At 43.9% G+C, this 27,098-nt stretch overlaps 9 protein-coding genes across 12 annotated transcripts; 4 read left to right on the top strand and 5 right to left on the bottom strand.

Moving 5' to 3' along the window:
- Window positions 1–1,164: 1,164 nt before the first annotated feature.
- Window positions 1,165–3,230, top strand: LOC115758298 (alpha-tocopherol transfer protein). The gene is made up of 4 exons (XM_030698864.1): window positions 1,165–1,491; window positions 2,032–2,391; window positions 2,450–2,822; window positions 2,890–3,230. Exons 2-4 carry the CDS (start codon window positions 2,069–2,071, stop codon window positions 3,142–3,144), a joined length of 951 nt encoding a protein of 316 aa, XP_030554724.1. The 5' UTR covers window positions 1,165–1,491; window positions 2,032–2,068; the 3' UTR covers window positions 3,145–3,230.
- A 51-nt stretch (window positions 3,231–3,281) lies between these two features.
- Window positions 3,282–4,456, bottom strand: LOC115758303 (glutathione S-transferase theta-3-like). The gene is made up of 4 exons (XM_030698871.1): window positions 4,128–4,456; window positions 3,946–4,048; window positions 3,564–3,880; window positions 3,282–3,504 (listed from the first exon to the last, which is right to left on the bottom strand). Exons 1-4 carry the CDS (start codon window positions 4,243–4,245, stop codon window positions 3,356–3,358), a joined length of 687 nt encoding a protein of 228 aa, XP_030554731.1. The 5' UTR covers window positions 4,246–4,456; the 3' UTR covers window positions 3,282–3,355.
- A 773-nt stretch (window positions 4,457–5,229) lies between these two features.
- LOC115758300 (alpha-tocopherol transfer protein-like) lies at window positions 5,230–19,063 on the bottom strand. 2 transcript variants are annotated; one of them, XM_030698869.1, is made up of 4 exons: window positions 18,984–19,063; window positions 6,232–6,543; window positions 5,796–6,162; window positions 5,230–5,729 (listed from the first exon to the last, which is right to left on the bottom strand). In XM_030698869.1, the coding sequence occupies exons 2-4, from the start codon at window positions 6,528–6,530 to the stop codon at window positions 5,460–5,462; spliced, it is 936 nt and encodes a 311-aa protein (XP_030554729.1). In that variant the 5' UTR covers window positions 6,531–6,543; window positions 18,984–19,063; the 3' UTR covers window positions 5,230–5,459. The 2 variants fall into 2 exon arrangements, with proteins under 2 accessions (XP_030554729.1, XP_030554728.1); XM_030698868.1 differs by lacking the exon at window positions 18,984–19,063 and having other exon boundaries at window positions 6,232–6,782.
- Window positions 7,146–9,941, top strand: LOC115758299 (alpha-tocopherol transfer protein-like). 2 transcript variants are annotated; one of them, XM_030698866.1, is made up of 5 exons: window positions 7,146–7,183; window positions 7,500–8,003; window positions 8,066–8,438; window positions 9,003–9,648; window positions 9,711–9,941. In XM_030698866.1, exons 2-4 carry the CDS (start codon window positions 7,693–7,695, stop codon window positions 9,255–9,257), a joined length of 939 nt encoding a protein of 312 aa, XP_030554726.1. In that variant the 5' UTR covers window positions 7,146–7,183; window positions 7,500–7,692; the 3' UTR covers window positions 9,258–9,648; window positions 9,711–9,941. The 2 variants fall into 2 exon arrangements, with proteins under 2 accessions (XP_030554726.1, XP_030554725.1); XM_030698865.1 differs by lacking the exons at window positions 7,146–7,183; window positions 9,711–9,941 and having other exon boundaries at window positions 7,223–8,003; window positions 9,003–9,257.
- Window positions 10,265–11,627, top strand: LOC115758185 (neuropeptide FF receptor 2). The gene is made up of 3 exons (XM_030698725.1): window positions 10,265–10,291; window positions 10,359–10,988; window positions 11,050–11,627. The coding sequence occupies exons 1-3, from the start codon at window positions 10,265–10,267 to the stop codon at window positions 11,560–11,562; spliced, it is 1,170 nt and encodes a 389-aa protein (XP_030554585.1). The 3' UTR covers window positions 11,563–11,627.
- On the top strand, window positions 11,742–25,587 carry LOC115758293. 2 transcript variants are annotated; one of them, XM_030698859.1, is made up of 14 exons: window positions 11,742–11,818; window positions 11,897–12,301; window positions 13,841–14,715; window positions 14,968–15,142; window positions 15,208–15,374; window positions 15,431–15,490; window positions 15,702–16,436; window positions 16,925–18,017; window positions 18,082–18,464; window positions 18,521–18,696; window positions 19,307–20,049; window positions 20,107–20,301; window positions 24,680–25,121; window positions 25,245–25,587. In XM_030698859.1, exons 2-14 carry the CDS (start codon window positions 12,133–12,135, stop codon window positions 25,567–25,569), a joined length of 5,538 nt encoding a protein of 1,845 aa, XP_030554719.1. In that variant the 5' UTR covers window positions 11,742–11,818; window positions 11,897–12,132; the 3' UTR covers window positions 25,570–25,587. The 2 variants fall into 2 exon arrangements, with proteins under 2 accessions (XP_030554719.1, XP_030554720.1); XM_030698860.1 differs by lacking the exons at window positions 24,680–25,121; window positions 25,245–25,587 and adding an exon at window positions 20,374–20,432.
- LOC115758302 (RWD domain-containing protein 2B) lies at window positions 12,334–19,063 on the bottom strand. The gene is made up of 2 exons (XM_030698870.1): window positions 18,984–19,063; window positions 12,334–13,220 (listed from the first exon to the last, which is right to left on the bottom strand). Exon 2 carries the CDS (start codon window positions 13,209–13,211, stop codon window positions 12,372–12,374), a length of 840 nt encoding a protein of 279 aa, XP_030554730.1. The 5' UTR covers window positions 13,212–13,220; window positions 18,984–19,063; the 3' UTR covers window positions 12,334–12,371.
- LOC115758294 (WW domain-containing adapter protein with coiled-coil) lies at window positions 20,325–22,721 on the bottom strand. The gene is made up of 2 exons (XM_030698861.1): window positions 22,184–22,721; window positions 20,325–22,117 (listed from the first exon to the last, which is right to left on the bottom strand). Exons 1-2 carry the CDS (start codon window positions 22,453–22,455, stop codon window positions 20,995–20,997), a joined length of 1,395 nt encoding a protein of 464 aa, XP_030554721.1. The 5' UTR covers window positions 22,456–22,721; the 3' UTR covers window positions 20,325–20,994.
- On the bottom strand, window positions 22,816–24,366 carry LOC115758295 (putative N(4)-(beta-N-acetylglucosaminyl)-L-asparaginase GH22932). Its single transcript, XM_030698862.1, has one exon. It carries the CDS (start codon window positions 24,266–24,268, stop codon window positions 23,033–23,035), a length of 1,236 nt encoding a protein of 411 aa, XP_030554722.1. The 5' UTR covers window positions 24,269–24,366; the 3' UTR covers window positions 22,816–23,032.
- Window positions 25,588–27,098: the final 1,511 nt, after the last annotated feature.

Below are 27,098 nucleotides of genomic sequence, written 5' to 3'. Positions count from 1 at the left end.
TTACTGGACCAAGAAAGAGTGTTTTGTAAATGATCTTGGGCTAATTTATATCCTCCTAAGGCATTTAGAGGCAAAATTTAAATGATAAATAATTTTTTAGTACATCATTCGAAAATCATAAAATAAAGTCCGCAAATGATCCTATAATATTCAGAATTATCAGAAACAGTTTGTTTTGATCATTGTGGATAGTTCTTAGAAATCCCATAATTATTGACTGCTGATTGATATAGTTGGTTCTTGGGATCCCACTGACTGTTTAAAGATGAGAAGGAATTATTTCATTGAAAGGGATCTACTTCCAATGTAACTATTAAGTATTCTCTGATATCGCTTGATGTATGACAAAAAACTATAATCTATGATGTAATCTGGCAAGCATATGAAAACCATTTCGATATCGTGTTTGGTTTACTGTTTATATCAAAGGTGAATGATAACAGAGTGCACAGATTGTGCAGTAAAATGATTCGTCAGCTTTGACAAATCAAATTGCTTTTGTATCGCTTCATGACGAGTTTTACGATCTTTTCAATTTATGTGAAAAATAACTTAAGTACGGCGCCTATTTTTCGAGGTAATGAAGCTTGTTGTCAAACTCTGAGTATTTTATGTCTGTTGGCAAGTTCCCTGTGTTTTATATATTACGAAAAGCTTTATGAACGAGTATCTACTAAATACGATAACAAATGATAATTAGTTGGACTACGTAAAAATGTAGCAAGCCAAAAAACTCTATTTAAGTAAAAAAAAAACAGATGTATCATGTTTAACGATAATGCCCTTATCTAGCGCTATAGACAGGTAAATAAAAATGCTTTAGATATATATGTATATATAGATAAATATATACGTATATATAACCGATAACTGATAACTGGGGCTGTGACAGTCAAACAATTGAAGCCGGAAGAGAGTCAAAAAATGTGTTATTTATAGATCTGCATGGTACTCTATAATTGGTAAATATTCACGGATTGAATATGTTGAGCCCTGCCTGCTGTAACTGTTCGAGTGATAGCTTTATAATGTCCACTTAAATGTTACATATATAAAATTACAGGCTTTTGTTATCTTATCTTTCGTTTAATGTCGTTTGACACAAGGTGCTGAATTATTATTGTAACAATCGCTCGGCAGACACAGAACAGAGCAGAAGCTCAAATTCTCCCGCTCAGTCGCACTCGGGGCTTCAGTCTTTCAGCCAGCACTTGTGTGATATATTCAATATTGTCATTATTGTCCATGCGTCATGGCCCGTGACGACACCATCAAGAGAGTGTCCCGAAACCGAGTCCCCCGAGCCCGAGCCCAAGCCCGAACACGAACACCCAAAAATCAGATCCAAAAACGCCAATCGCACAACCGGAGCGTTGACAGTCGCGCATAGACCACAGTCGTGGGCAGTAGCACAAAGTGGTTCAATATTTAAATACGGACTTAAATTACACGGCTATCCAAATCTATGTGCATACACCTACACAGCAATACGTACGTCGGCCCAGATACATATATAAATATATATACATATATATAAATTCATATATATAACTGCTTATATTAAATTAGAGACAATTGTGAGTAGAGGTCGAGCAACAGTGGAAATTGTACAAAGCTTTGCGCCGCCTAGTTAAAGACAAGTCAAGGCCCACACCTACTATATATATATATATATATAGAGATATAGATATCGCTTAGGGCTGAACTCGACCGGCATTGATAACGCCCACCTTGTCTTGGCTATGACTAGGCCCAAGCAGGCAGATAGTTGTGCCTTAAGCAAATGCTATTAACTGTGAACGCAGAATCTAATCAATAGTGCTTAATGTGTGGTGTTGGCTCCAAGGGCTTGTCCAATCTATGACGAATCTGGTTCGTTAAATTCTAGCACCTGGTTGCCTTAGTCCATATCTAATCGCTGCCCGCAAAAACCATGACAGCTTCAAATTGCCCGGAAGTTCACTTTTGACTATTATCTATCGATCGCCTAGAACAAATTTCAATAAATCAAAACTCTATGTGTATTATCAGATAAGTGTGCCCACCCAAAAACCGTACCGCCAAAATCATGTCGACCAATCAGAGCAACGAAGATAATGCCATACGTCCGCTGTGCGCTGAGCTGGCGCTGAAGGCGCAACAGGAGCTGGGTGAGGTGCCCGAACGTGTGCCTGAGGACATCGAGACGGTGCGCACATGGATCTCAAAGCAGCCGCATCTGAAGGCACGCCAGGATGCGCAATTTCTGGTCGCCTTTCTGCGCGGCTGCAAATACAGTCTGGAGAAGACCAAGCTCAAGCTGGACAATTTCTACGCCATGCGTGGCGCGGTGCCGGAGCTGTACAAGAATCGTTTTGTGGGCGAGAAGCAACTCAACATCATCAAAACTGCGTAGGTTCTGTTAAGACTAGAAATCTTGCCAGTTTTCATATATTTTGCATCCCTGCAGCTGCCTGCTACGTCTACCCCAACCACTTCAGCTGGACGGTCCGCGCATACATATCTCACGCTATGGCCAATACGATTCCAACAAGTATTCCATTGCGGAGGTCATGCAGGTTAACACAATGCTCGGCGAGATCCAAATAAGAGAGGATGACAATGCGATGGTCTGTGGTTTTGTGGAGATTATTGACATGAAGGGCATTACCACCGGCCACATGTTCCAATTCGATGCCGTGCTGATCAAGAAACTGGCCGTGCTGGGCGATAAGGCGCTGCCCTATAGACCCAAAGGTTTCCACTTTATCAATGCGCCAACCATGGCCGAGAAGGCAATGTCCATAGCCAAGAGTTTAATGAGCGACAAGATACGCAAGCGGGTAAGTCGAAATATCAATAACAAATCGAATGATTATTTCTATCTATATATGTATAAATCCTTCTCAGTTCCATATACACTCTAAACTGGATACACTTTATAAGCACGTGCCCAAGGAATGCCTGCCCATTGAATACGGCGGCACCAATGGCAATATACAGGATGTTGTCGATATCTGGACGCAAAAGCTGTTGGACTATACGGACTTCTTCCAGCAGGATGCGATATATGGTACAAATGAGAAACTGCGACGCGGACAGCCCATTAATTCCGAAACACTTTTCGGCATCGAGGGCTCCTTTCGCAAATTGGACATTGATTAGTTTATACATCTGATACTAGTACATATTTTAACAATAAATAATTATTTTTTTAATGTCGTAGCAAAAGAAAAATCGATTAAAGCACAAACAACAAGTAGGTTAATTTAAAAAAAAGAAAGATAGAAAAACCAAAATAATATTAACTGGGCAGTATATATAATTCATATGCAGTCGTAAAGGGCAAAGGCCAAGCAGAGCTGTCTGGAACAGCTTAAATCTTAGCCCGGACTGGCTGCTTGGACTTCTTCTGAACAAATTCATAGGCCACATCATGATAAGGCTGGGCCGCATCGCGCACACGCTGCAACCATTTGGCCACCTTGGGAAACTGTCGCTCATTTACATTGAACTGGCAGAGCTCTGGAAATTATGATAAGGCATAAGGTGAAGCCTAGCGGCGAACCTGTTGATACACTTACTCAGCTGTTCGATTTCGGAGGCGCCTAATAAATCGGCAACGGTCAGCTTATTTCCGACCAAGAACTCCTCCTTCATCCAGAGGTGCTCCAACGCACCCAATGAGCCTTCAACATCTTTCAAAAGTTTTTCGGCCACCTCTGGCTTAGGCTTAGCGGCCAGTCCATTGACGGGCAGCAGCCAGCCCTTGATGAAGTATGTGCCACAGGGCACACGGACATTTATATGCTGCCACTCCAAGCACTCATCCACACGTGCACGTGCCTGCAGGCCTTTCGGATAAAGCTGTTCGCTCAGTTGGTTTTTATCCGAGAGATAGCTGCAATGATGCAAGTTATTTATATTATTTTCAAATGACCTTTGGCACTTGGTGCGAAGACATACCGTATCATGGCCACGCTCTCGGATAGATGGAAATCGCCATCCACCAGTGCCGGCACCTTCTGGAGGCGATTGATCTTTTTGTACTCATCGGTCAATTGTTCGCCTGCAACAACAACAACAACAAGAACAACGAAGTCGAGTTTGATTTGCCGGCCTGCGGCGTCAGGTGCAGTTGAACTCACGTTTGCGCAGCGCCACGGGGCAGTCTTCGAATGGGGTTTTACACAATTTGAGCGCCAGCCACATTGCACGCGATGGCGGCGACAAAAAGTCATAATATAACTTAATAGCTTGTGCCATGTTGATGAATTGAACCGGACAAATTTCTTCGCGGCGATCAAATCAGCTGCGGTACAAAGTCCAAATTACCCTGCTACACAACACTAATTCGTATTAAGGCCGTTTGTTAGCACTGCTGTTGCGCACCTATAGAGCTGTCTCGCTCACACCTATAACTAGCTATTTAAGAAGTTGCGCGCGTTCAATTAAAATTTGAAAGGCAGAGTAAAATATGAATTCAATGTACAATACATTCCTACATCTAAGCTGACATAATTTGTCATTTAAAAATGTCAAATTTTGGCATTTCAAATATGAATAAATGGATTTTGTCGCTTAGTTTTAAACATTTTATCAGCAACCTTGCCTTCGCGTAAGCCTTTATCTAATGCATAGATAATATCGCAACATAAATGCCAAGGTGCGACACGTCATCGGCGCTTATCAGCTTGTTATTTACAAACGGTTACTATATATATGTATATATCATGGTAAGAATAAATGGAAATATCAGTTGGATGATATCTTTTTGCGTTTCAAATGTATTTTGTTTGACATTTAAACAAATTCGCTTTAATTTATTAACGTATTCAACATGGGTCGCTACAATACACCGTCAATTATATATGTAGTGTGTATGTACTATATATATATATATATACTATATATATATATATATATATATGTTTAGGAATATGTATATGTGTAAACTAGTATCAAAAATTAGTAGAAACGACACTTAACGCAAAAATGATCGAAAAATTAGATATTTATATATGTATGTATGTATATGTATTAAAATAAAAGACAACAAGAACTTAGCATAGTATATAAGTAGAAGACGTCCATTGTAAGCAAAATGTGGCGAGAACGATTTGGGGGCGACTAACCGTAGACATGGGGGTATGTGCGTTGATAAGACCGACAATAAATTATAATCGACATTCATGAGGTTTTTGCCATTTGATGGCGTTTTTTGTTGTTTTTTCTTTCTTTCATTATTTCTTTTTTTTAGTGTGCACTTTGTTTTAGTTGTAACATTGTTCAATTTGCTTTAGGTTTCGATGTTGCTTTCTATCAATTGTTATAAAATATCAGGTTCAGCTATGTCCCAAAGTTCGCTGTAGTATGGATGGGGTATGTATATATATATATATATATGTAAATATAGAGAGAGGTGTGTATAGTATGTGCATCTGAATATACAACTAACTGCCACCGCCGCTGTCACAGCCTCAATCAAAGGTCAGCTTGCGAAAGGCGCCGTCCTCATTGGCGGACCCGGCGACCAGTGTAGGGCGCTGCTCCTTCTCGCTGGCAGCCCGCAGCTTCTCGTCAACACCAAAACGCTCCTCATCCTTGAAGTAATTCGTAAAGCTGTTCAGTTGCAGCTCATAGCGTGTGATGGCTTCGTTCAGTGAGCCATTATTGCCGCCCAGCTCCGCCGGCAGATACTCTTTGCCAATGGCCTTGTACAACGACTCCAAATTGGGATGTATGTGCAGCTAAAGCAAAATAATTGAATGAAAAATAACGAACGATTTTTTTTATATGTTCCTTTTGCTACGCACCAGTTCCTTCTGTTTCATAACATTGCGGATTATGGTGAGCACAAACTGTGTTTCTCGCGAGGCATTCACAATGTGCGTGGCTACTAAGCTCGTGGGTAAACCATGCTCGAGGAAGGCATTCATGCGCTTGAACAAGCTGGGATCGAACTGCAGCAGCAACGAGTAAGGTATTTTAGTAAAATCAATAACCTCCACAACGCCGGCAATGTTCCAGTTGTCGTCGGTGTTGATCTCAATTTCAGAGCGGAAGGCATGGAAGCGAAAAATGTCGGAAACGCTATGCTTGGAAGTCTCTATGTGCCCCATGCGTGTGTAATGGATACGTGGACCGCCTGGTCCAATGGGATTGGGTAGTGTAGCAAATATACTGCAAAATGATGAAATCAGAAATTCAATTATATCGTTAATACATACTCTTGACGCTCTCTGATCTCACCCTGATCTGGCCAGCTCGAGGACCTTGTCATCTACCGAGCGACACTTGAGTAGGCTGCGTTCCTTGGACTTGTAGTTGTAGAAGAAGAGCACACGCTTTTTGGCCTCCTCCAAATCCCATTGACAGAAACGCAGAAATGCGACCAGAAACTGATCTTCGGTGCGCGCCACCAGATAGTTCTGCTCATCGATCCAAGTGCGCAGGGCCACAATTAACGCATCTCTGTTCGCCTCATCCTCGTTCAGCTCCGAGCGCGCCACTTCCGCCAGCTCTGGCACCAGCTCTCTTATTTTGGCCATAGTGTTTTGATAACTGCAAATTTGATTATCAGAACTTCAAGTAATTGTGACAATGTGTACTCCTGGCCAGAAAGGTGTTGGATAGACTTGTGTGCTCCGTCTAGGTTCAAACACAACTAATAGCAAACTCGTTGCCTGCTTCGAGGTGGCCAGCACTTGGCAAACAAGTGTACACTAAACTAGCAGAAGCTACAAGGCGATATTGACATGGCCAATGTACAATGGGACAGACCGTTAAAATTTCACTTAAAAAAATATCAAGTAGTTGAGAGAGCATATACAAAAAAAAAACAGAAAATTTACTTTAGCGGCTATGCTCGTTCTTATAATTTGTTATTTTGAACAAAGAAAATCCTAAAGATATACGAAAATCGTATTAACAACCCCTAATTAAAAGCTTTACGACCTTAAATTAATACAACTATAGATTACGAAAGAATGATTTAGCATAAAACTTTAAAAAATATATAAAGATTGCTATATTAAGTCTATATAATTCTTCCCAACAAATCAAATTGACAGTTGATGCTTTTTCAAATTATTCAGCAGTTGCTCTCAAATTTCAAGCATTTAATTTGGTCTTTTAATGCAATTTTTAAAAATTTTAAATAGCGTCTAATTTTACTTATTTCAGTTTATTTTTAATAACATAGGTACGTAGTAGTTTCACAATAAGGTTTTCTAAGCGCACATTTTGCCTGTGAAACGTGCGATTTGGTGCCACTGTGCAGCGACAGTTTGGCGATAAGATAAGCCTTTAGGCAGATATAACTGTAGCGTGGTTCGATTAACAGACAGATATCAGCAGAAGCGAACTTTGCTATGCGCCTTTTGCAGCTGCATCGCCTCAGCAGCGATTCCAACTTCGTGGAGCCCCGTAAAGCTATCGCCAACAGCTGCAATCTTATTTTTGACAATTAACAATTAGCAAGCATGATTTTCTAACACTTTTCTCAATCTAATCGATAGCAGCGACCTGTACAGTGAGCATTCAGAGTGCAGCAGCACTCGAGAGCAGAACAGCGGCGAGCATTATCAAATAGCCAAATGAATGGGCCCATAAAAGCGCAAGATTAGCGCCAACTGATTAAAGGCCAAAGGAGAATGGGCCTGTTTCAGTAGTCGCACAGTTGCCACGAGACACGGTCGAGTTTTGGTCTAGATGCTGGTTATAGCCGAGTTTGTACGTCCACTCAGCGCCGAGTTGCGCCACATTGCTGAGACGGAGCTAAATGAGGTGGCGGAACGTTTGCCTGCGGATCTGCAGGCTCTGCGGGATTGGCTGGCCAAGCAGCCGCATCTGAAATGCCGCCAGGATGCACAGTTTTTGGTTGCCTTTCTGCGTGGCTGCAAATTCAGCCTGGAGAAGGCCAAGTCCAAGCTGGATCATTTCTATACCATAAAGACCATGATGCCCGAAGTATTTGGCAATCGTCAAATGGATGAGCGTAACATTGCGCTGTGTCGCACGGGGTAAGTCACAAAGTGCTGACCAGCTCAACATAAGCCATGCAACGTTCTCTTTATGCCACCAGCACATATGTGCGGCTACCCAAACCCTTTGGCCCCGCCGGACCACGCATCACGCTAACGGATTACTCCAAATTCGATCCTAAGATCTTTAAAATGCTCGACCTGTTTCGCTATCAGACGCTGCTTATGGAGCGCCAGATACGCGAGGATGACAATAGCATCATCAGTGGCTACATTGAGATTCTCGATTTGTCCGAGATGAGTCTCAGCTTTGTGGCCCAAATGGACTTTTCGCTCATCAAAAAAATGGGCGTGTTTGCGGAAAAGGCGTCGCCAACGCGCATGAAGGGCGTCCATTTGGTCAACTGTCCCAAGGAGGCGGCTGCTGTGCTCAACCTGGCCAAGAGTCTTATGCCCACCAAGCTACAAAATCGAGTGAGTCGCGGGAGAGCGGGAGGGCGGGTTCCAATTTCAGTCACTAGACGATAATCCAATGCATTTGTTATCAAGCCCTTATCGGAGTTTACTCAGCTGTTCCAAACCACATTTCGTTCGATAAGCTGAAAAGCTCTTCAATCGCTTTCCAATTATAGAAAATCAATAATCGTTTCGATTAGCCCTTGTGTTACATGAACTGATATTCAAATAACCCCAATATAATTGGAGTGCTTAACTTGGGAAATTCACAATTTTATTTAAGATGCGTAATGTTTCCTTATCGACAACAAATTAGTTTTACAACTAGACTGAACAACTGTCATAAATTATTATTCCTTTAATCAGAAATTTTTAACTCAAACGTATATTTGACTAAACAAATAATTACTTCAAGAGTGACAACCAGAAGATATTCCAAAATATTCTTGATAACCGGATTTACTAGAAATGTACGACACCTTCTTTTTAGACAGCTTTAACTAGCTGATAAATCTAGAAATTTACAAGTGTTTTTTTATTTTATTTTTATTTCCACTTTATTAACTTTTATTCCTTTCACAGTTCTATGTGCACAAAAACATGGACCAACTTTTCGAGATAATACCACGCGAATATCTGCCAGAGGAGTACGGCGGCGACAATGGACGCATTGGTGATATCATTGCCCAGATGGAGCAGGAGATGCTCGGCTATAACGACTACTTGAAGGAGGAGAACGATTACGGCGTTAACGAACAGCTGCGTCCGGGCAAACGTCTAAGTCCCGACACGCTGTTCGGCATTGAGGGCTCCTTCCGTAAATTGGACATCGATTAGATTAGCTCACAACATGAACTGAAATTGAATGGGAAAAAAATTCCCGAAATTGCCTTAACTTTAAATTTAATTAAATGCCAAGAGCAAACTGAACTCAAGCCATTCAATAAGCACAAGCTCTTTGGGGGTTGAAAGCGAATAAGATGCCCTCTAACATAGGTCATTTAGAGGGTAAGGAACTCATGATTATGTAGAGGGTTCAAGACACGAGGAGGATAAGCCAACTGATTACGCATAAGGATCAGATTCAAGCTTGGCTAAAATGAGTGACAGGACTGGTGACATTTATGATAGTTTCCCGCGCTGCAATGATAATTAAAAAAAAGTACTTTGAAATATCACCCTTCTTAGCGCTTCTCATGAATTCAAGTAAGGCTTACAGGTTTTCATAGTAAGTGTTATAATATTAACAAACTGTGTTGGCAATCTAATTAACTTTATGACCCAATATAGTTTACTCTTTTCAAAATGTCGCCCTGCGCGTCTCATGAATTCAAGTAAGGCTAACCGGGTTTCCTGCTTCCATAGTAAGTGTAATATGAACCAATTGTGTTGGCAATCTAATAAACTTATGGCTTTCTATCTGATGCGCCCCTCTTCGTCTTGCTCGTTCGACTTTTTATTGATGTGTGATATAATAATATAGATCTCTCATTTTCAAAAAATAACCTATTTAAATACTTGCAATTAAATGTCTGAGAATAAAATAGAGAAGCGATGTTATAAAACTGTTTGTTTGAGAAGCGCACAGAGAGGCGGCGCCTAATGGACAGCTTGCAGAGTTGTATGTACTTACATTACTAAAGGTAAACATCACCCACGTTGACACTCAGCAAAGCGTCAAGTTCGTAAGCTTTTAGTATGCGATATCAGTGACAAGTGTTAATAGCCTTATCTATCAGTTAAGTGAATTAGACAGGATCAATAAAAATGGTCATGTAAATTTGCATGTTAGGCCAGCTGTCCAACTCAGTTGCGCTCCAGGCGTCGACTAGTTAAGAGCCAACATGACTGCATATAATTATAGCATACAGGTGAGTTTTTTGTCTACATATAAAGAATTATTAGATTTACCGCATGCTCCATACTATGTCCAAGCAGTTTGACTTTAGTCAATGGGATTTTCCTGCGGAGCGCATTTGGCTGCACAAAGCGAATGAGGAGATTGCATGGAAAATCATCTCATTCTTGCCACTGATTATTTTTGGTTTATATGGAAACTACATCCTTATCTACCTGATAGCCACGAATCGATCTCTGAGATCGCCAACGAATTTGATAATAGCCAATATGGCAATGGCCGACTTTCTAACGCTGCTCATTTGCCCTGCCATGTTTCTGATCAACGACTTCTATCAGAACTACCAACTGGGCTGTGTGGGCTGCAAGCTGGAGGGCTTTCTAGTGGTTGTCTTTCTGATCACAGCCGTACTGAATCTCTCGGTGGTCAGCTATGATCGGCTCACAGCGATTGTGTTGCCCCAGGAGACGCGACTAACGCTGTGCGGTGCAAGAATTGTGATCGCTGGCACCTGGCTGGCGGGGCTGTTGCTGGCTCTACCCTTGGCCATTTATCGGCAGTACAGGGTGCGTATTTGGCGAAACTTTACGGAACGCTACTGCAAGGAGAATATGACTGTGCTGCCAAAGTACTGGTATGTGCTGATCACGGTACTGGTCTGGCTTCCACTGGGCATTATGCTCATCTGCTATACGGCCATATTTATAAAGGTAAAAACTTGGAAAGTATACGATTATAGCTTAACTTATCTAACCACTTTACAACTTGCAGCTGGATCGCTATGAGAAGCGCGTCTTGAGTCGCGAAAATCCACTCAGTGTCAACTATAAGCGCAGCGTGGCCAAAACGCTTTTCATTGTGGTCATTGTTTTCGTGTTGCTGCGTTTGCCCTTCACCATTTTCGTGGTGCTGCGCGAAAAGTATTACAGCAGCGAGTCGAGCGTGGATTGTGGCATGAAGTACTTTTCATACTTTTCGCAGTATCTCATATTTGTCAATGCCGCCGTCAATCCCATCATCTATGGCTTCAACAATGAGAACTTCAGACGTGCCTATGCACAAATCGCATGTGTGCAAAAACGCAGAGCTGCCAACGCAAATCGAATTCATCATTGTTTGTATTGTGATTTCATTCAGAATAACAAATCTGGACAAGCAAATGCCGAGCTGAGATCGGACAAGGAGATATCACAGTCTGCGGCTAGGGAAACTAAAAAGCTGGGCGAAACATCCAATATCAATGAGACTCTCATGCCACAGCTTAATGGCGAGGGGTTTATTTAAAGTCTCAATTTGTGGTTTTTATATACGGTCTTCTATTCAGGGGTATCCCAATAATTATCTTTTTTTGTCATAATTCAAACGATTTTCATAAGAATTCTAAGTAAATACACTTCCAAAGCATTAAACTCTGATTACTTTGACAAAACTCAACCAATTTTGCTTGTGGAGTATTCATTTGTATTAGCTATCACTATCTGACTTAATAACTAAATTAAAGTACATTAATTTAATCGGAAACATTTTGAAATTTTCTATGGTAAGAGAACTCTTTTTATAATCTAAATCAACTTCAAATACTTTTTTAATTTTTTCACTGATTTTGGGCTCAAAAAAGTCTCAGGTATTTCAAAACTTATGAACCCGGAATTGTAGCGCATCTGCACAGCTGATCATGATCACATCCGCAAGAAGAAGATTCTTACACATTCTCTCTCCCTGTCGCTCTCATGGAGTTCCTGCGCTCATTCAACAGCAACTGGAGCTTTTGAAACCGTTTTAAAAGCTTCAGGTCTATAGTTAAGCGTACGACTGGGCTGTTTCAGCACGTGTTTAGCTCCGTTTCAATTAAGTATGTGTCGTTTAGTATATGTATTAATATTCGTGTGGCTAGTATGGAGGCATGGCCATGCGTTTGAGGTGCGCTTCGAGGAGAGCTATCCTGGTTACCGCATCGCCTCGGACCTGGACGCGGAGTCGCAGCGCCTGCACAAGCGCGAGATGCAGCAGTTTTTCGACAAAGGTTTTACGAATTACAAAAATGAAACAATCAAATTTTATTTACAGTCGATTTGAAAAAGACGCAGAAAAGCTCAGGCTAAACCAAACAACTCAGATTTCATATAGCCCGTGCCATGGGCCTCCAGGAACTTGATGAACTGGCCCATGTTTATGACGCCCTCCTCGCCATCGGCGACATTGAACAGCTGCTCGGTGAAGTTCTCAAAGCGGCGCTTGCGGCAGGTCTCGGTTCGCACCAGGCTGATCTTTTGCCAGCGCAGGGCTTTGATGCTTCGCCAGTATTCCTGCACTTGCTCCGGCTCGCCCTCGATGCAGATTATGCCCGGCTTGCCGGGTCTGCTGAAGCCGCTCAGCTCCAGCTGACGTGCTTGCCGTATCAGCTCCTGCCGTTTCATGCTCGACTTGATGTGATGCGAGTAAATCCAAAGGCGCTCCAGCTGTGCTGTTTTGGGCTGTGCCTCTGCCGGCTCGCCCTCTAGTTCGCTGGTCGGACGCAATATCAGCGATTCGATCTGATCTTGGAGCCAGCTGAGCAGCTGATATATATAGGGCTCCTCGGCTTCACGCTGATCCATCAAATAGTTAGCGATTTCCAGCTTTAGATGCTGCTCCTTGATCTTGTCCAGCAGCGTTGTATGTACGCTAATCATGGCCAGCTCCAGCTGCGGATACAAATGCGGCAGCTCAATGCGCACATCCACAAACTCCATGGCTGGCAAGCTGAGCCGAATGATGTACTCCAAATTGGAGCGTAGCGGCACCTGCGACTCCGTTTGCAGAAACTCATTGAAATCGGCCACGACGCCAGCGTCGAGCAGCTGCAGTTCACCAGCAGCGCAGTAAATGGAACTGAGCAGCTCCAGCTCCTCCAGCTGCTGGCCAATGCAGCGTCGATAGGCCTGCAGATCCATGGCCAATGGCTGGCGAAAATTGAGAGAGAGTTGTTTGGTTTAGTCTCGGGCATTGACAACCTCGCATTGACAACCTAAAGTCTAAAAATTGAAAGCTAGTTACTTGAAAATTAATAGAGCTCTAAGAAAGGTTGAAACTAAAAGCTCTTAGCGAATGTTAATGGTATATAAATGATTTTTATATATATAAATGATACTTATATATATACTTGTCTACCATTGGATTCTAGAAAGCTTGGGATAATATATAGCTGTAAGCTATCGACAAGTGTATAATGAACAATGTCGGTGCGTCGGTGCTTATTGTCCGATCTTTGTGAAATTTTAAGAGCTTTACAATGTCACTCAACTACTAAATCGCATTTTTATTTCTAAATTTAAATTTAAATCTTTTTCAATTTTGGGAAGATATATTATAAATTCGAGCTCCTTGGCCTGCACACAAATATCTTAGCCTTTTTAGCTATTTTTGATGGGTTCTGAGTAGATCATATATATTTTCCAGCTTCCAGTGCTTCGATAGAAGGATTTTAATTATAGTCATTTTTAAATCCAAATATTTATGAAAACAACTATTCCAAGAGTAGATCCAGTGTATAATATGCCCTTTACTCTTTCACCCAACTCAGCCGCCTACAGTTTTAATGGTCTAGAGCGTGTTGCCTCTGTTCCCGTGCCCTTTCCACTGGATATCTGTATGCTGCAGTTGCCCACTGTGAAGTATGCGACGGCTCTGCACAAGGATGCGGCGGGTGTGCGCCATTTTGCCGTCTACGTGTGGCGTGCGGCAGAGCAGGACTATGCGCTATTGCTGCAGCAGCCGGCGCCCAAGGCCGTGGCACTGGACTGCCTGGCATATGCGGGTCTGGGCTATGTGGCGCTCAGCTATAATCACACCGCGCCCGTGCTGCAGGCGCGTGACGGTTCGCCCATCTATGAGCTGTCGCCGGAGCGCGGTCTGCGCACGGTGCAATATTTTGCCGGTTTGCGATTGCGGGGCATGTATTTAAGGATAAGCAGCCAGGAGCTGACGCTGCTGCAGGCCTACGATGGTGGCGCCCAAACGGAGCAACAGCGTTGTCCCTACTTCAAGTGGACGAGCGGCACATTTCAACGCCTCGGCGCCATACCCTGCAGCAATGCCCGCCGTCTGGAGGCCTTTGGCATTGACTATGCCGACTATGTGGCGGTGGCCAATTATGCGAACGCCGATGGACGCACCTCCACGCACTCGGAGATCTACAAATACGATGCGACAGCGCGTCGCTTTCAGCTGTTCCAAAGACTGCGCAGCAACGGTGCCGTCGATGTCAAGTATTTTAGTCTGCCGGTGAATGAGGTGACTCGTCGACACTTTCTCATATTGGGCAATACGGTGGCTGCTGGAGGGGGCGGCGCTGGCGATGGCGAGGCGGATACGGTGATCTATGTCTATGATAATGGACAGTTTGTGCCCTATCAACGTTTGAGTTTCTATGCACTGGAACGTTTTTTGCCCGTGACGGTAAGTACTATACACAATGGCTGTCAAACCGTTATACTTAGTCTAACTATGCCTAGGCCAAGCATGCTGTTTTGCAAGCAAAACGGTTTATTTCATATAAATGCAAAAAGAAATAAATATATATATATATATTATCAATCCCTTTTCTCATTTAAAAACAAAGTCAAAACAAATGTTTGCAATTAAATAACGGCATACGCCACCTAAAAATAATCAGGTGAAATTAAATCACGCGTTTCCGTTCACTTGCAGCATGCGGTTTCGGAAAAGTTTCTGCTCTTTGTGGCCTGCAAAAAGCAAGATGTAAAAATCTACAACCTCAACGATTGGAAATTCGAGGAATCAACAGTGCAGTTCACCGAAGGCGCATTCAGCAGGGGCGTGGCACGCATGCGCAGCTACGAAGAGAACGAACAAAGCTACCTAGGTGAGTTATTGTGGAATCGATCATTAAAATCGATTTATTATTACCTAGCCCCCTTCTCTTAACAGTTATTGCCAATGAGAATATGGCCGCCAATGAGACTAACATATTCCAACCGCTCTACAAACAGGACGAACATGCGAATGTTCTGCGTCAGGAAATTATAGAATGGGCACGCGAGCAGACAAAAAGGTTGGAGCAAGTGAATGTGGAACATTTATTGTTGGGTCTGCAGGTGAGTTGCAGATTTCATCGATTCAGAATCCAAATTGATCAAATTTTATTCCACAGCAAAAACTCAAAAAACTGGAACAACAGAGAATGCATATCAAGCGTGTGAATACCAAGTCGGTGAGTAGCAAATAGTATAAGTTATATTATTATTATAGTTATTACAAATAGATGTCCAATAGCTTATTGTGTATGCATGTGTATATAATTAAAACTAGCATTAAATATACCATGTTTCAAATCTTTTCATAAACTAGGTGTTCAAAATTTAAATTCCAATTTATAATTGGAAGCCAATAATAGTTTCAATCTATCTTGACCCACTCAATAGCTAGTCGATGCGCAACAGAAGCTAACCACAAACTATTGGGATGCTCTGCGCTATGCGAAACGTGCTCTGGATGTGATCGAACAGGATGCAGCTCAGGCTCAGCATCATCCTGTCAAGCGGGATGCCTTGGAGCAGCCGAAAGAGCAGCACGAGTTCGATGAGATAACAGTGGGCACTTTGGTGGTGCATGAGACGTTGCGAGCGGAGCAGGTTAATGGAGTGGACAGGCATAAGCCCATCTACGAGTCGGTCAATGCCAGCAAAGTGTATGTGAGCAAAGATTACAGGGAGGCAGCCACGGATCAGCTTGTGCCCGAATTGGAGCAACTGAGCGTGCAGGAACTGCAGCTAGCAGGCAAACTCAATGGCCACAACTGGACACAGCTGCTGGAGCAAACGCTCAAGCGGCGTGGCAGCGAGGTGCAATTCGTCAAAGCGCCCATGGACATAAGCAACCTAAAGGCCGAGGCGGTGCGTGTCAACAGCAATGAGATTAACGACCGGCCGCTGGGTCAGCTTGTCTCCATCGATGGAGGCGACTACATTGTGCAGCAGGACGTGCAATTCGCACAGCCCATCGAGGTGAACCGGCTGCTCATCAATCAGCGACTCAATCAGATACACGTGGATCGCCAGCGTTTCGATGTGCTGCTTCACCAGGCGAATCACACCCAGGTGATCGAGGGTGCGAAACGTTTTCAGAATATACGAGTGCTGGAGCCCATCACGATTGCGGTGAGTGCAGAAGTCTTGTTTTAATTTCATATAAAACACGGTTAAATTATAATTTCCTTTCACTGCCAAACATTTATGGCACTATAATTAAATATTATTGGGAAATTTACAAGGGAAATAATTCGTTCCCGCATTTGGAGAAAATTTACATAAAAGTTTAGCTCATTTTAGTCATTAATCTTAACTGTATCCAAAGAATCTTCACACATAAATTTCAAACAAATTTATTACGTTACTTTAATGGAAATCAATGCCCTGTGGTCATTCTATGAATGGTGTTGAATGGAAAAAATAAATGCGTGACGAATTCGCATAGAATGATGCATTCAAATAGGGAAAATTTACAAGGGAAATTCACGTTATTTGGGTAATTTGAAAGTTGAAAGTGAAAGTTATATCCTAAATCCTTAGAAATATGACTTATGAAATATTTTTTATGAAAATGCATATATAATTTATAACTTAGCGATTCGTATATTCCCTAACAGGGTCAATTGCTGGGCAACGAGCTGCTCGCCATGTCGCCCATGAAGGTGACACATGAGGCGTTGCAACTGCAGGGCGACTATGTGATCGACGGAGACGTGACCATTGGTGAGCTGCTGCAAGTGCAGGATGTTCGTGATGCAGTCACACAGAGGTCAGCCGCCGTGATCTTGCAGCAGGCGTTGCGTGTGGATCAATCTTTAGAGAATGTGAATTTGCGCTTTGAGCAACCGCTAAGCGCCAACGACACCCAGCTAAGCTTCATCAATGCGCTGGATATGCAGGAGCTGGTGCAGCTGAATGTCGAGCAGGTACAGGTGATTGAGGGCGTCAAATTTCTGCCCCAAAGTCTAACCATACGCGATGGCTTCGGCGAGGTCAACATACTGAATGGCATCAATGTGGAGCAGCTGCCGCAGCTGCTGCTGCTCAAAAGTAGCAACCAAAGCATTAAATTCCCCATGCAGCTGGCCGGCCTGGAGGCGCCGCAATTGAATGCTAATAAACTGCTGCTAAATGGTCTGGAATTGCAGGAATATATGCGACACAGCGGCGAGCAGCTCTCCAATAATAGCTTGTACGTGGAATACCTTCAGGCCGAGGAGCTAGGCGTGGATCAGCTGCACATGCATGGCAGCATTTTTGGCCACACTTTGGACGAGCTCTTTCAGCAGGGCGCACAGCGACCGCACAGCTGGCAACTGCCGGAGCATTTCAATGGCACCATCCACGCGAGAAACGTATGGCTCAAGGGGCACATAAACAACGCGAGCGTCGCGCAGGTGGAGCAACAGCTGCAGCAATTAGCGGGCAATATTAAATACGTGGGCGACTTCACCTTTAGACATGCGGTCAACATAAGTGGCCTCAGCTTTGGCGACACTCTAAACGGGATCGCAGCTCCCAGATTGGGAAACTGCTGGCTGGAGAGCAACGAGAAGCCGCAACAGTTTACAGCACCACAAGCCCTGGCGGCTATCGCAAGCGACAAGGATGTGCTGCTCCAGGGTCGCCTTAATAACTTTACGCTGGAGCAGCTGGTCAAAGGCAGCTACAGGTTGAATGGTACGGAACACCTGCAAGCGGTTAAATTTGGTAAGAACCAGGACTTGTTGAGATATGTGCAAGCACCCTTAACGAATCGTAAAACTCTACTCAGTCAATCCCATTGTGTTGCAACAATCACTGAGCGTTGGCCGTGTGAATGGACTGCGTGTGCCAGAGGATATGCTGTATGCGCAAGGAGGCGGCATGCTGCAAGCGCCGCTCAAGATCAATGGTCAGTTGTTGGCGTCGCCGCAGCAGTGCAATGTGAGCAGCCTGAATGGCTTTCAGCTGGACGCACTGACGCATTACCTGAGCGGTGGATATGACATGCTGCACGTGGAGCAAGCACAGTTTGAGATGGCGCCCAAGTATGAAAAGCTAAACGGACATAAACTGCAGCAGTGGCTCAATGATGTGTGGCTGGACAATGAGATGGTTGAGCTGAAAGCTGTGCAACTGGCAAACGCCAGTTTCGAGGGATTGGTCGAGTTTGAGGTGAGCTAAGCGGAATTATTGCGCTGGCAAACAGTTGTGAAACAATTGCATTGCAGGGCACACTTAATGGCTTGGATGTGGAGCATGTCGGTCGCAACTATTTTAGCCGTACGCGCAGTCAGCTTCTCAATGTGGCATTTAATTTCAACCATGACGTCACTTTTGCAGAGACGCTGGCCGCCAAGCAAGTACAGCTACGTGTTAAAGATGGCGCACTTGTTGAGGGCATAGGGTAAGTGGTTTGCAAAGACTTGGACTTTAATTGGTATCATGTTTCATTGCATTTGTTTACGCGCTAAAAGCAGTTTGACATGCACTGCATACACACGCACACACGCACACACTTACACACAGATATACGTAGACAGCGTTCCCCACACCGCCCCCACCTAAAACTCACACACACACAAGGTAAAATCAGCTGTGCGCGCTACTGTATGCAGGTGAAATTTCTGTACACGTTGCAATTGGCGCTGAATACAAGCACTGTGTCTAGTGTGGGCTTAATGTAGATTTTACCTTATGTTTTGTGGATGTTAAAGTTTAAATTAAATGCACTTTCTACGGGCAGGCACAATATTCAAAGTTTCGACACTTCACGAGAAGAAAAACAATAAAGTGACAGTACCAGGGCTGCCAAACAAATGATGGCACTACAAAAAAATATCGAACTATCGAAACAATCGTTTTGCTTATGCTCAGAGTAACCGTACATTTGAAAACGCGGTTATTTTTAAATGTTAAACATTTGCCTAAATATGTGTTATATTAATAAGCTCAAATACTTTAAACATGGTATTCGCAACTGCTTAAATTCGAAATTTTTCAAAAACTTTTAACAGCAATGTCTCGGTAAATTTTGACGATTTCGTGGCAAGCACCTTGAAAACTGCTGGACCACACATCATCACAGGCCAATGGAGCTTATCGGAGGCTCTTGTTTCGGGCGATTTAAATAATGTGCTCATAAATCAATTAAATTTAGTCGATGACGTTCTACGCAACGATACCCAGGGCGTTACCTTGGTAGATGCAACTAAAAGAGCTGCCAGCGCCACTATAAAACGACTCTTCGCAACGGCCACTAGCACAGTGGCAAATGTGCCTGTGGCACACTGGATCAACGATACGGTGTACATTTATGGTAATCATAGCATTGCCGGCACAACAATACTGGAAACCTTGAATCTCTACAATAATCTGCGCGTTAAGGGTCCAGTTAATGGCATCCACTGGCAAGCAGATCAGCTGCTGCTATGCGATGGGGAGCAGCATATCGCTGGCTCGCTGCTGGTGGAGAATGCGTTGTCGGAGCAACGGCGCATATTGAGCAGCAACATTGAGGAGCTTTGGGTGGATCGTATCAATGGACTGACTGTGAACGAGCTATTGGCAAACAAGGCGCACAATCGTCCAAATCTGCATGTGGCCAGTCACTTGATCTTCACGCAGCCGCTGAGCGTGGCCAACTATGAGCTGGGCGAGGTGCCACTCGAAGGCTACAAATGGAAACGCGCGGCAAATGCTGTAGAGAATTGGCAGCAGCTGAATGCCCATGTGGCTGCAGTGCAGCAGCGTCTAGCGGGTGAGACATCCACATATATTTCAATGTAACCAGTTGCTCATGATTCCCCCACAACAGCGCCCGCTTATGTGCTGGAGGGCTTTGAGCTGCTGCAGCAGCTGCCACTAAATGCCACTAGCCAGTTGGAGATGATGCCCGGGCAGAGCTCAAATACGGATGTGCTGGCCATTTGGCATGGCAACAACAAGAAAGCGCTGCAAATGGAAGTCTATGCCTGGCAAGACCAGGAGCGGCAATTCAAGCACAATGCAAGTAAGTGAGCTATAATGCGTCTTTATTTATCATATAATTTAATGAAATGGTTTACGAACTTATTTACTAAAGTCTATGAATGAATTTCGTGAGTGGAAGGGGTAGATGGCGGGGAATATTTACGTTTAAGCAAAGCGCCTCATAATCCTGACAATACAGCTTATAAAATCACTTTAATTTATATATTTATATTTATATAAATATAAAATAAATAAGATCTGGGCTCTTTGCATGAACGTAGCAATTTATAATTAAAATGCGTAGCTGACACGAGCTCTTAGAAAAACACACGTTTCTTACACTCAACTATTTTTGCTTAGGTCATATTGTTGCCAATAGCTGATGCTTGTGCGCCAATTATAGAGTAAAAGTTAGAAATTCTAAAGCTGCTTGTTCAGTTTACGCGTGTCAAATAGCTGGCGAATTATGCCTAGAATGCATAGAATAAGTCATTGAATTAATGTTGAAACTAACCCTAGTTGAAAATGGGCATAGTTAAATATTTTAAAATCTGCTAAAAAATTATACATATATATTTCATGAATATATAGTATTTTTCCGTTTGTCCGCCAAATGAGAACAGGCTCGTGTAAACGCAAATTAAATAATATCGTTAATTAAACGGATCTCTACTTGACTATCTCTAAAATGGGTTTTTTTCTGTTTTTTTGTCCGTCAATCTTGATCAAGTTGTTACTGCTCCAGCTCGTCGCTTTGCACGTCCACAATGGCACGTAGTATGCCCAGCTCCAGTTTGGCAGCGGCACGTTGTGAGATTCGATTCATCACATTGGCCACATAGAGACCGAGTGCCTCATGGCGCGTTGAATTGCATAGATTCTTGAAGAAGGTCGGCGGCAGCGAGTTATCAAAGTTGCCCAAATTAATAATTTCCGCTGTATTATGGGAGCCGGCATTCACTTTGCTCGAGTCAAATATGATTTCGTTTTTAAAGTCCAGCTCCTCGAGGTGCGGAGAGTAGCCATTGGTGCTGGCCACCGATGTGGAGGCCATTGTAGCCCCTGTCGAAGAGTTGGCACCGCCGCCACCGCCGAGATTGCCATTGAGCTGCTGTGAGGCGGCAGGTATGGTTATGATGTTAATGCCCGGCGGCGGTGACTGATTGCTCTCACGCTCTTTCTTTACCTGCAGCAACTGAGCAGTGGTCGTGTGCACTACATTGGTTGGAGCAGACGTTGGAGTTGAAGGTTCAGCTGCTGCTGCTGCTGCTGCTGCCTGGCTGCCCTTGGGGCTAGTCTGTGTTTTCTGGAGTTTCTTTTGCGATGCCGAACTGGCGCACTCATCCGACAATTTGCGCTTCATCGAATCGGGAAGTTGGATGGTGGTGCGTACGGAGGTCGTGGCCTTATTGCTGTTCGATTGATGTTGTTGCGCCGTTGCCGCTGCCGTGGATTTGTGTCCAGCTGCGGCGCTGCTCGGCGTCTTTTTCAAGGTAATACCCTTCTTTTGAAGGGCCGCTGCCGCCACGGATACAGCATTGGCTTGTGAGTTGGTCTGTGAGCGTTGCGGATTGTTGTTGGCCATGGTATTGAGCAGCTTCTTCTCCTCGAATGCTGGACGTGGCGTATCCACAATGGGCTTAGCGTATGGTTTATCCTCTTTTTCGGGTGTGCCGCCACCAGTGCTATTCGATTTTGTGGGACTGTCGCCATCCGAGCTGGCTGAACCTGTGGAATTGGTTGGCTGGCCATATTGTTGCCGAGTCGTAGTGGCAGAGCTATCGTCATCATCTTCTTCCTGCTCCTGCACCTCCAGCATTTCATACTCCTCCACTTCCTCCATTGGCAATTGCTCACTTTGCAGACAAGAGAAACGCAATTGTTAATATACAAATATTTAAGCAATTACTTTATGTACTCACTCTTCGGTTTTGACTACCGTCTTGGGCTCCTGGTGGATTTTTTGCATGAGCCCAAACAATTTCCAGCCGGAGTTACCTTTCAGTTTCTCCTGCTCGTATTTTTTTTGCAGCACTATGAAAATGGAGCGCGACTCGTGCACAGTCAGCTTGTTGAGGCGGCCAATGCGCGCCCAGGCGTCATCCTGCTCCTGTTTGGTGGCACTGGCGTTGTTTGGATGCAGGGCCTTTTCCTTGGAAATGTCCGCCAGAATCTTGTCCAGCTGTATAGCCATTTTAGTCAGCGACTTTCGGCCTGCGTTTTGAGCGTTTTTAATAATTTTGACGGCGTTTTTATGACCACTTTTTCACTTAATTTTTGGCCCTGCCGCTCTTTTCTAGCGTTTGCGCTGTTTCTGCTTCGTTTTGCAACTTCGCTTTTTCACGTATGCGGCGTCTGCTGCGACGCTGATTTGGCGGAAAAATAATTTGATGGTCTATGCACGGTCAGACAAGATGGCTCACCACAGTATGCTCAAAGCGAATAGCATTGCCTTAACCATATATAAATCAACATGCTATTTTATCATTTATTTATTTAACTTTACTTAAAACGTATTTGACTCATTCAAACAACTTTAAAACTTATTTCATTAGCTGTGTTGGCCGACGATATGCTTGGCAGAGTAAACAGATACATATCATGCAGACTGAACGTGTTTGCTTATCACAACATATTCAAAAGCAAATGCAAAAACTTTGCATCGTTTTACAGCACTACTAAACTAACAAAACAACAGCTCAAAAGGAAATGAATAAAACTTGCTTCTAATTATATTTATTGTTTATATTTACGCAAATATAAACCAAATCTTACAATCCTACCACACTTACAACTGTCTCAGTCGGTAAACATTTAACCGTCTTCACGAGCATAGCTTGCACCGGGCTGCTAACAACAAATGGAAACTCCGGCATGCCGTAACAGGCAGCTGCATAATTTCCCAGACGATTCACAGCGATGACAGCGCCAGAAAAGTCCTTATGATAGTTTATAATACGTCTTATAGCCACATCGACGGCTGCCTCCGGTGTCTTGCCCGCCCGCATGGCCTCCACGGCCAGCAGCGAGGGCAGAAAACGCATCATAATGTCCCCATCGCCAGTGGCTACAGCGGCGCCAACTTCGTTATCCGCATAACTGCCGGCGCCGGCAATGGGTGAGTCGCCAACGCGGCCAGGTATCTTGTTTCGAGCCCCATTGGTAGAGGTACCCGTATGTATATGGTGGTCCACATCAATGGCAATCATGCCGATAGTATCGTGATGCTGCTGCCCCATCTTGTACTCAGTGCGAGCGCGATCCTCCTTCCAGCGCGTTAGGGGCGTTGCCTTGGGAACGTAGGGACCACAAGAAAGCTTAGGATCGGGATTAACGTTATGCCAGAAATTTGGCTGGCAATTCTCAGCCTTCCACTGCTGCCACATAGCTCTCGACTCGGGCGTCACCAGTGAGTCAGTGCGGAATCCCATAGCCACAGCGAAATTTGTGGCACCTTGTCCCACGAGCATAGTGTGCGATGTGCGCTCCAGCACAAACCTGGCCACTCGTATGGCGTCCTTAATGCCTATTAAACCAGCCACGGCACCCACATCCATGTTAGAGCCATCCATGACCATAGCGTCCAATGTAGTATCGCCCAGCTCATCCGGCGAACCGCCGTAGCCGACGGTGCCATCGCATTGCATCTGCTCGCACTTGGTGCAGCCCTCCACGACGGCGTTTCGTGTCTGCCTCAGACCGCCCTCCGACTGCTTGAGTATGCGCCAGGCCAGCGCATTTGCGTCTCTGAAGTTCCATGTATTGATCACCATTGGTAACAGTGATCCCGATCCGCTTGATTGTGTCGTGACGGCAGACCTCATTTGCTTGGTCGTGGCAACTGTGGTGAAAGACGGCTTTGTGCTAAAGCCTCGAGCGGAAGTCGTCTTGGCGCTGGTGCTGGTCGTGGTTGTGGTTGAGCTTGGCTTCTTGTAGCTCCAACCGGAGGGCAAGACGGCCATAGACACCGCGGCACAGCAAATCAGCCAAAAGCATATTTTTAACATTCTCAATGTGTATTCACTTGTTCTCCGATGGTTCCTCACTGAATGCACCTGCAGTCGATGTGCCCGTGCTTTTAAACGTAGCGTAGGAGCCGCCCAATACAAAGCATAACCTCACTTTTGTTTTGTTTTGGCTTATCTTGGTTGTGCTTATGCCCTGTAGCTATGCATTAAGCTGGGTATATACGGTTTACAGGAAACTTAAAATTTAAAACAAACTTAAAATCATAAACAAATTTAAAACTTGATTTAAAGCAAATGCTCAATATTTTATTTATTTTTATTTTTTTTCAATAAATATAAGGAATAACCAAATGCTAGCAGGTTGTCATATATACATAGTTTATAGGGTATAGTTGAGTTGGACATGCAGCTTGCAGTTTTTAAATTATTTTGTTCTCATTCTTTTTGCAGGCCTAACAAAAAGATTGCAACCCCATGAGAAATTTGCTGAGCAGTACAACACAGTTTTTGCACCGATTAGCAACGGCGCCTCGTTCCGTAGCCCCCTACGTCTAATGTTTTTAGACTGTCTGGCGCTACAAAAAGAACTGGAAGAACTCGTCATCTACTGCCTGGCCAATAGTAGCATCAATAGTACAATCTGGCGCCAGGCCGCGATACCAACTGGACGCGTAAAACAGCTGCTGCCCGTTGTTGATAATATTGGCTCTGCTCTGGCCCTGCTCGTTGACAACTCTGTCGAGTTCTGGCGGTGGACAGTCGACGGCAGCTCCAAGTTGCAGCAGCGTCTGCCGCTAATGCAGGCTGAGCAAATGGCACTGGCGCGTCATGAGAACCGTTATTACTTGGCCGTTTTGACTGCAGTCCCAGCAGCCGCCCTCCACATATACAGGCAAGTGCTGCCAGTTTAGCTATTTTCAAGCTTGATTTGGCTACTTAGATATTGTATGCTCAGATAACTAATCCAGCTGTTTTAAACATAACTAAACGAATAATTATCTTCCATACTGTACAGTGCCGACAACAGCAACGCCTTGGAATACCACCTGGAGCAAATATTTGAATTGGACGAGTCGCCGCAGCAGCGTCGGCTGCTTTTTGTACATCTAAACAAATCCAAAGATCTGCTGCTTTGCTTGTCCAATGCTGCTGTCACGCAAACCCTGCGCATTTATCAACACCAAGGCGTGGCAGGCTTTCAGCCGATCCTCAATGAAAGCACGCTGCCTGCGGCTCAGTTCTTGCAAACTCTGGAGCTGCCAGTCTCGCAAAATACGGTCTTGGCACTAGTCAATGGTGAAGGCGTCTTTTTGGTGGAGCCTCACTTCACAAGGCTTTGAGGCCAAATAATGTATATTACTGTTTATTGATTATTTTTGATATAATAAGCATTTCAAATGTACATAAAATAATTTTGTACTATATATTTGATAGTTTTCTAACAATTCTATGTTCTCAGTGAATCACCATGCAGACTGAACGTGTTCACTGCATATAACGTATTCCAAATTTCAAATACATACGAAATAGCATCGTTGGCACCACAAGCGATTTGAAAAAGGGCAACAAGTATTAACGAGCAATTACGTTTTTGCCTCCAATGGCACCTCAGGCTGGCACCCTCGTCTCCAGTCGCACTGGACTATGTAGGGAAACAACAACTTCATTGTCCGCATAGTTTCCTGCTCCAGCTATGGGCGAGTCCCCAACGCGGCCGTGCTTCTTGTACTTAAAGCCATTGGTGGAGGTAGATGAATGTATTTGGTGGTCTTCATCTATGGCTACCATTCCTATGGTATCGTGATTATCCGGCCCAATATTGTGATAACATTAAAGCCCCATTTGCACGGCAAAATCTGAGGCCCCTTGTCCCACCAGAAAAGGCTGCGACGTGCGCTCCAGCACAAATCTGGCCGCCAGTATAGCATCTCTAATGTCAGTAAGACCAGCTACAGCGCCTATATCTATTGTGGCTCCATACATTACCATAGCGTCCAGTGTTGTCTGGCCTCGCTCATCCGGGTGTCCGTCATACCCAACAAACATACCACACTGATCTATCTCGCACTAGTTGAGGCCTCCCACGAGAGCATTGCGGGTCTGATGAAGACCTTCCTCCGACTGACTTAGAATGCGCCATGCCTCTACTGAGGCATTGGCAGGAGTTGCTCCTCTTCATTTGTTACTGTGCTATACCCTGCGTCTAAATCTGGACTCGAGACCTTTCTCGACATCAATTCGGTGCAGCTGCTTTTGCAGCACCCAGATGAAAGTTTTTTATCATTTTTATTAATTTGATTTCAGATTGTTTAATGTAAGCTTGTTGCTATTTGATCACTAATTCTCCGGTTCCCGCCCAGCAATTAACATAACCTAACTTTTTCATCCTGTTCTATCTTTTGTGAAACAAATATACTCTGTTACCCAAGGTGAAGGGTATAGACGACTTGTGAAACATCTTGATCCGCACTACGGTACTTGCGTTTTCGCAAACTGGATACTTTTAAAATATCAAATCTAAAATAAAAAACTGAATTATGTAATAATTTTGATGTTTTATTTAAAAAATATTTAAAGAGCACAAAAGGGATTTCTGACACGGACTGATCTCGATAAGGTTAACCATCATCGCCTACTTTTTAGTTAAGATTGTCTCTTAGTTATAGAACTTACCGGATTAGGCATAGTTAAGTCGACCTTTACTTTATGGTAACCTTATGATCTTATCAAAGCTATTGTTGGCCTCCAGAGAAAATAATCATGAGGCATGTTTTTTGATATGCTTCTAATGTGCTCTCAAAAATGGACGTTTATTTGCAGTCTTACCAATTCAGCTCTATTCCAGCTAAATATGGTTAATTTGCGAGAT

Source organism: Drosophila novamexicana, unplaced genomic scaffold (assembly GCF_003285875.2).
Source record: "Drosophila novamexicana strain 15010-1031.04,08,12 unplaced genomic scaffold, DnovRS2.1 tig00000137-arrow-arrow-pilon, whole genome shotgun sequence".
In the NCBI taxonomy this organism is placed as follows: Eukaryota; Metazoa; Arthropoda; class Insecta; order Diptera; family Drosophilidae; genus Drosophila; species Drosophila novamexicana.
The sequence above is the reverse complement of the archived record's forward strand: the minus strand, read 5'-3'. Positions and strand labels throughout refer to the sequence as shown.

Coding starts and splice junctions, on each gene's coding strand:
- LOC115758300 (XM_030698869.1), bottom strand. CDS start 6,530: ATGGCCAAAATAAGAGAGCTGGTGCCAGAGCTGGCGGAAGTGGCGCGC. Junction 6,163..6,231: donor CTCGAGCTGGCCAGATCAGG/GTGAGATCAGAG, acceptor ATCATTTTGCAG/TATATTTGCTACACTACCCA. Junction 5,730..5,795: donor TTATGAAACAGAAGGAACTG/GTGCGTAGCAAA, acceptor ATTTTGCTTTAG/CTGCACATACATCCCAATTT.
- LOC115758298 (XM_030698864.1), top strand. CDS start 2,069: ATGTCGACCAATCAGAGCAACGAAGATAATGCCATACGTCCGCTGTGC. Junction 2,392..2,449: donor CTCAACATCATCAAAACTGC/GTAGGTTCTGTT, acceptor GCATCCCTGCAG/CTGCCTGCTACGTCTACCCC. Junction 2,823..2,889: donor GCGACAAGATACGCAAGCGG/GTAAGTCGAAAT, acceptor AATCCTTCTCAG/TTCCATATACACTCTAAACT.
- LOC115758294 (XM_030698861.1), bottom strand. CDS start 22,455: ATGGCTATACAGCTGGACAAGATTCTGGCGGACATTTCCAAGGAAAAG. Junction 22,118..22,183: donor ACGGTAGTCAAAACCGAAGA/GTGAGTACATAA, acceptor TTGTCTGCAAAG/TGAGCAATTGCCAATGGAGG.
- LOC115758303 (XM_030698871.1), bottom strand. CDS start 4,245: ATGGCACAAGCTATTAAGTTATATTATGACTTTTTGTCGCCGCCATCG. Junction 4,049..4,127: donor CCCCGTGGCGCTGCGCAAAC/GTGAGTTCAACT, acceptor TTGTTGTTGCAG/GCGAACAATTGACCGATGAG. Junction 3,881..3,945: donor GAGAGCGTGGCCATGATACG/GTATGTCTTCGC, acceptor GCATCATTGCAG/CTATCTCTCGGATAAAAACC.
- LOC115758185 (XM_030698725.1), top strand. CDS start 10,265: ATGACTGCATATAATTATAGCATACAG. Junction 10,292..10,358: donor CATATAATTATAGCATACAG/GTGAGTTTTTTG, acceptor ATGTCCAAGCAG/TTTGACTTTAGTCAATGGGA. Junction 10,989..11,049: donor ATACGGCCATATTTATAAAG/GTAAAAACTTGG, acceptor TACAACTTGCAG/CTGGATCGCTATGAGAAGCG.
- LOC115758295 (XM_030698862.1), bottom strand. CDS start 24,268: ATGTTAAAAATATGCTTTTGGCTGATTTGCTGTGCCGCGGTGTCTATG.
- LOC115758293 (XM_030698859.1), top strand. CDS start 12,133: ATGTGTCGTTTAGTATATGTATTAATATTCGTGTGGCTAGTATGGAGG. Junction 14,716..14,967: donor AACGTTTTTTGCCCGTGACG/GTAAGTACTATA, acceptor GTTCACTTGCAG/CATGCGGTTTCGGAAAAGTT. Junction 15,143..15,207: donor GAACGAACAAAGCTACCTAG/GTGAGTTATTGT, acceptor TTCTCTTAACAG/TTATTGCCAATGAGAATATG.
- LOC115758299 (XM_030698866.1), top strand. CDS start 7,693: ATGCTGGTTATAGCCGAGTTTGTACGTCCACTCAGCGCCGAGTTGCGC. Junction 8,004..8,065: donor ATTGCGCTGTGTCGCACGGG/GTAAGTCACAAA, acceptor TTATGCCACCAG/CACATATGTGCGGCTACCCA. Junction 8,439..9,002: donor CCACCAAGCTACAAAATCGA/GTGAGTCGCGGG, acceptor TTCCTTTCACAG/TTCTATGTGCACAAAAACAT.
- LOC115758302 (XM_030698870.1), bottom strand. CDS start 13,211: ATGGATCTGCAGGCCTATCGACGCTGCATTGGCCAGCAGCTGGAGGAG.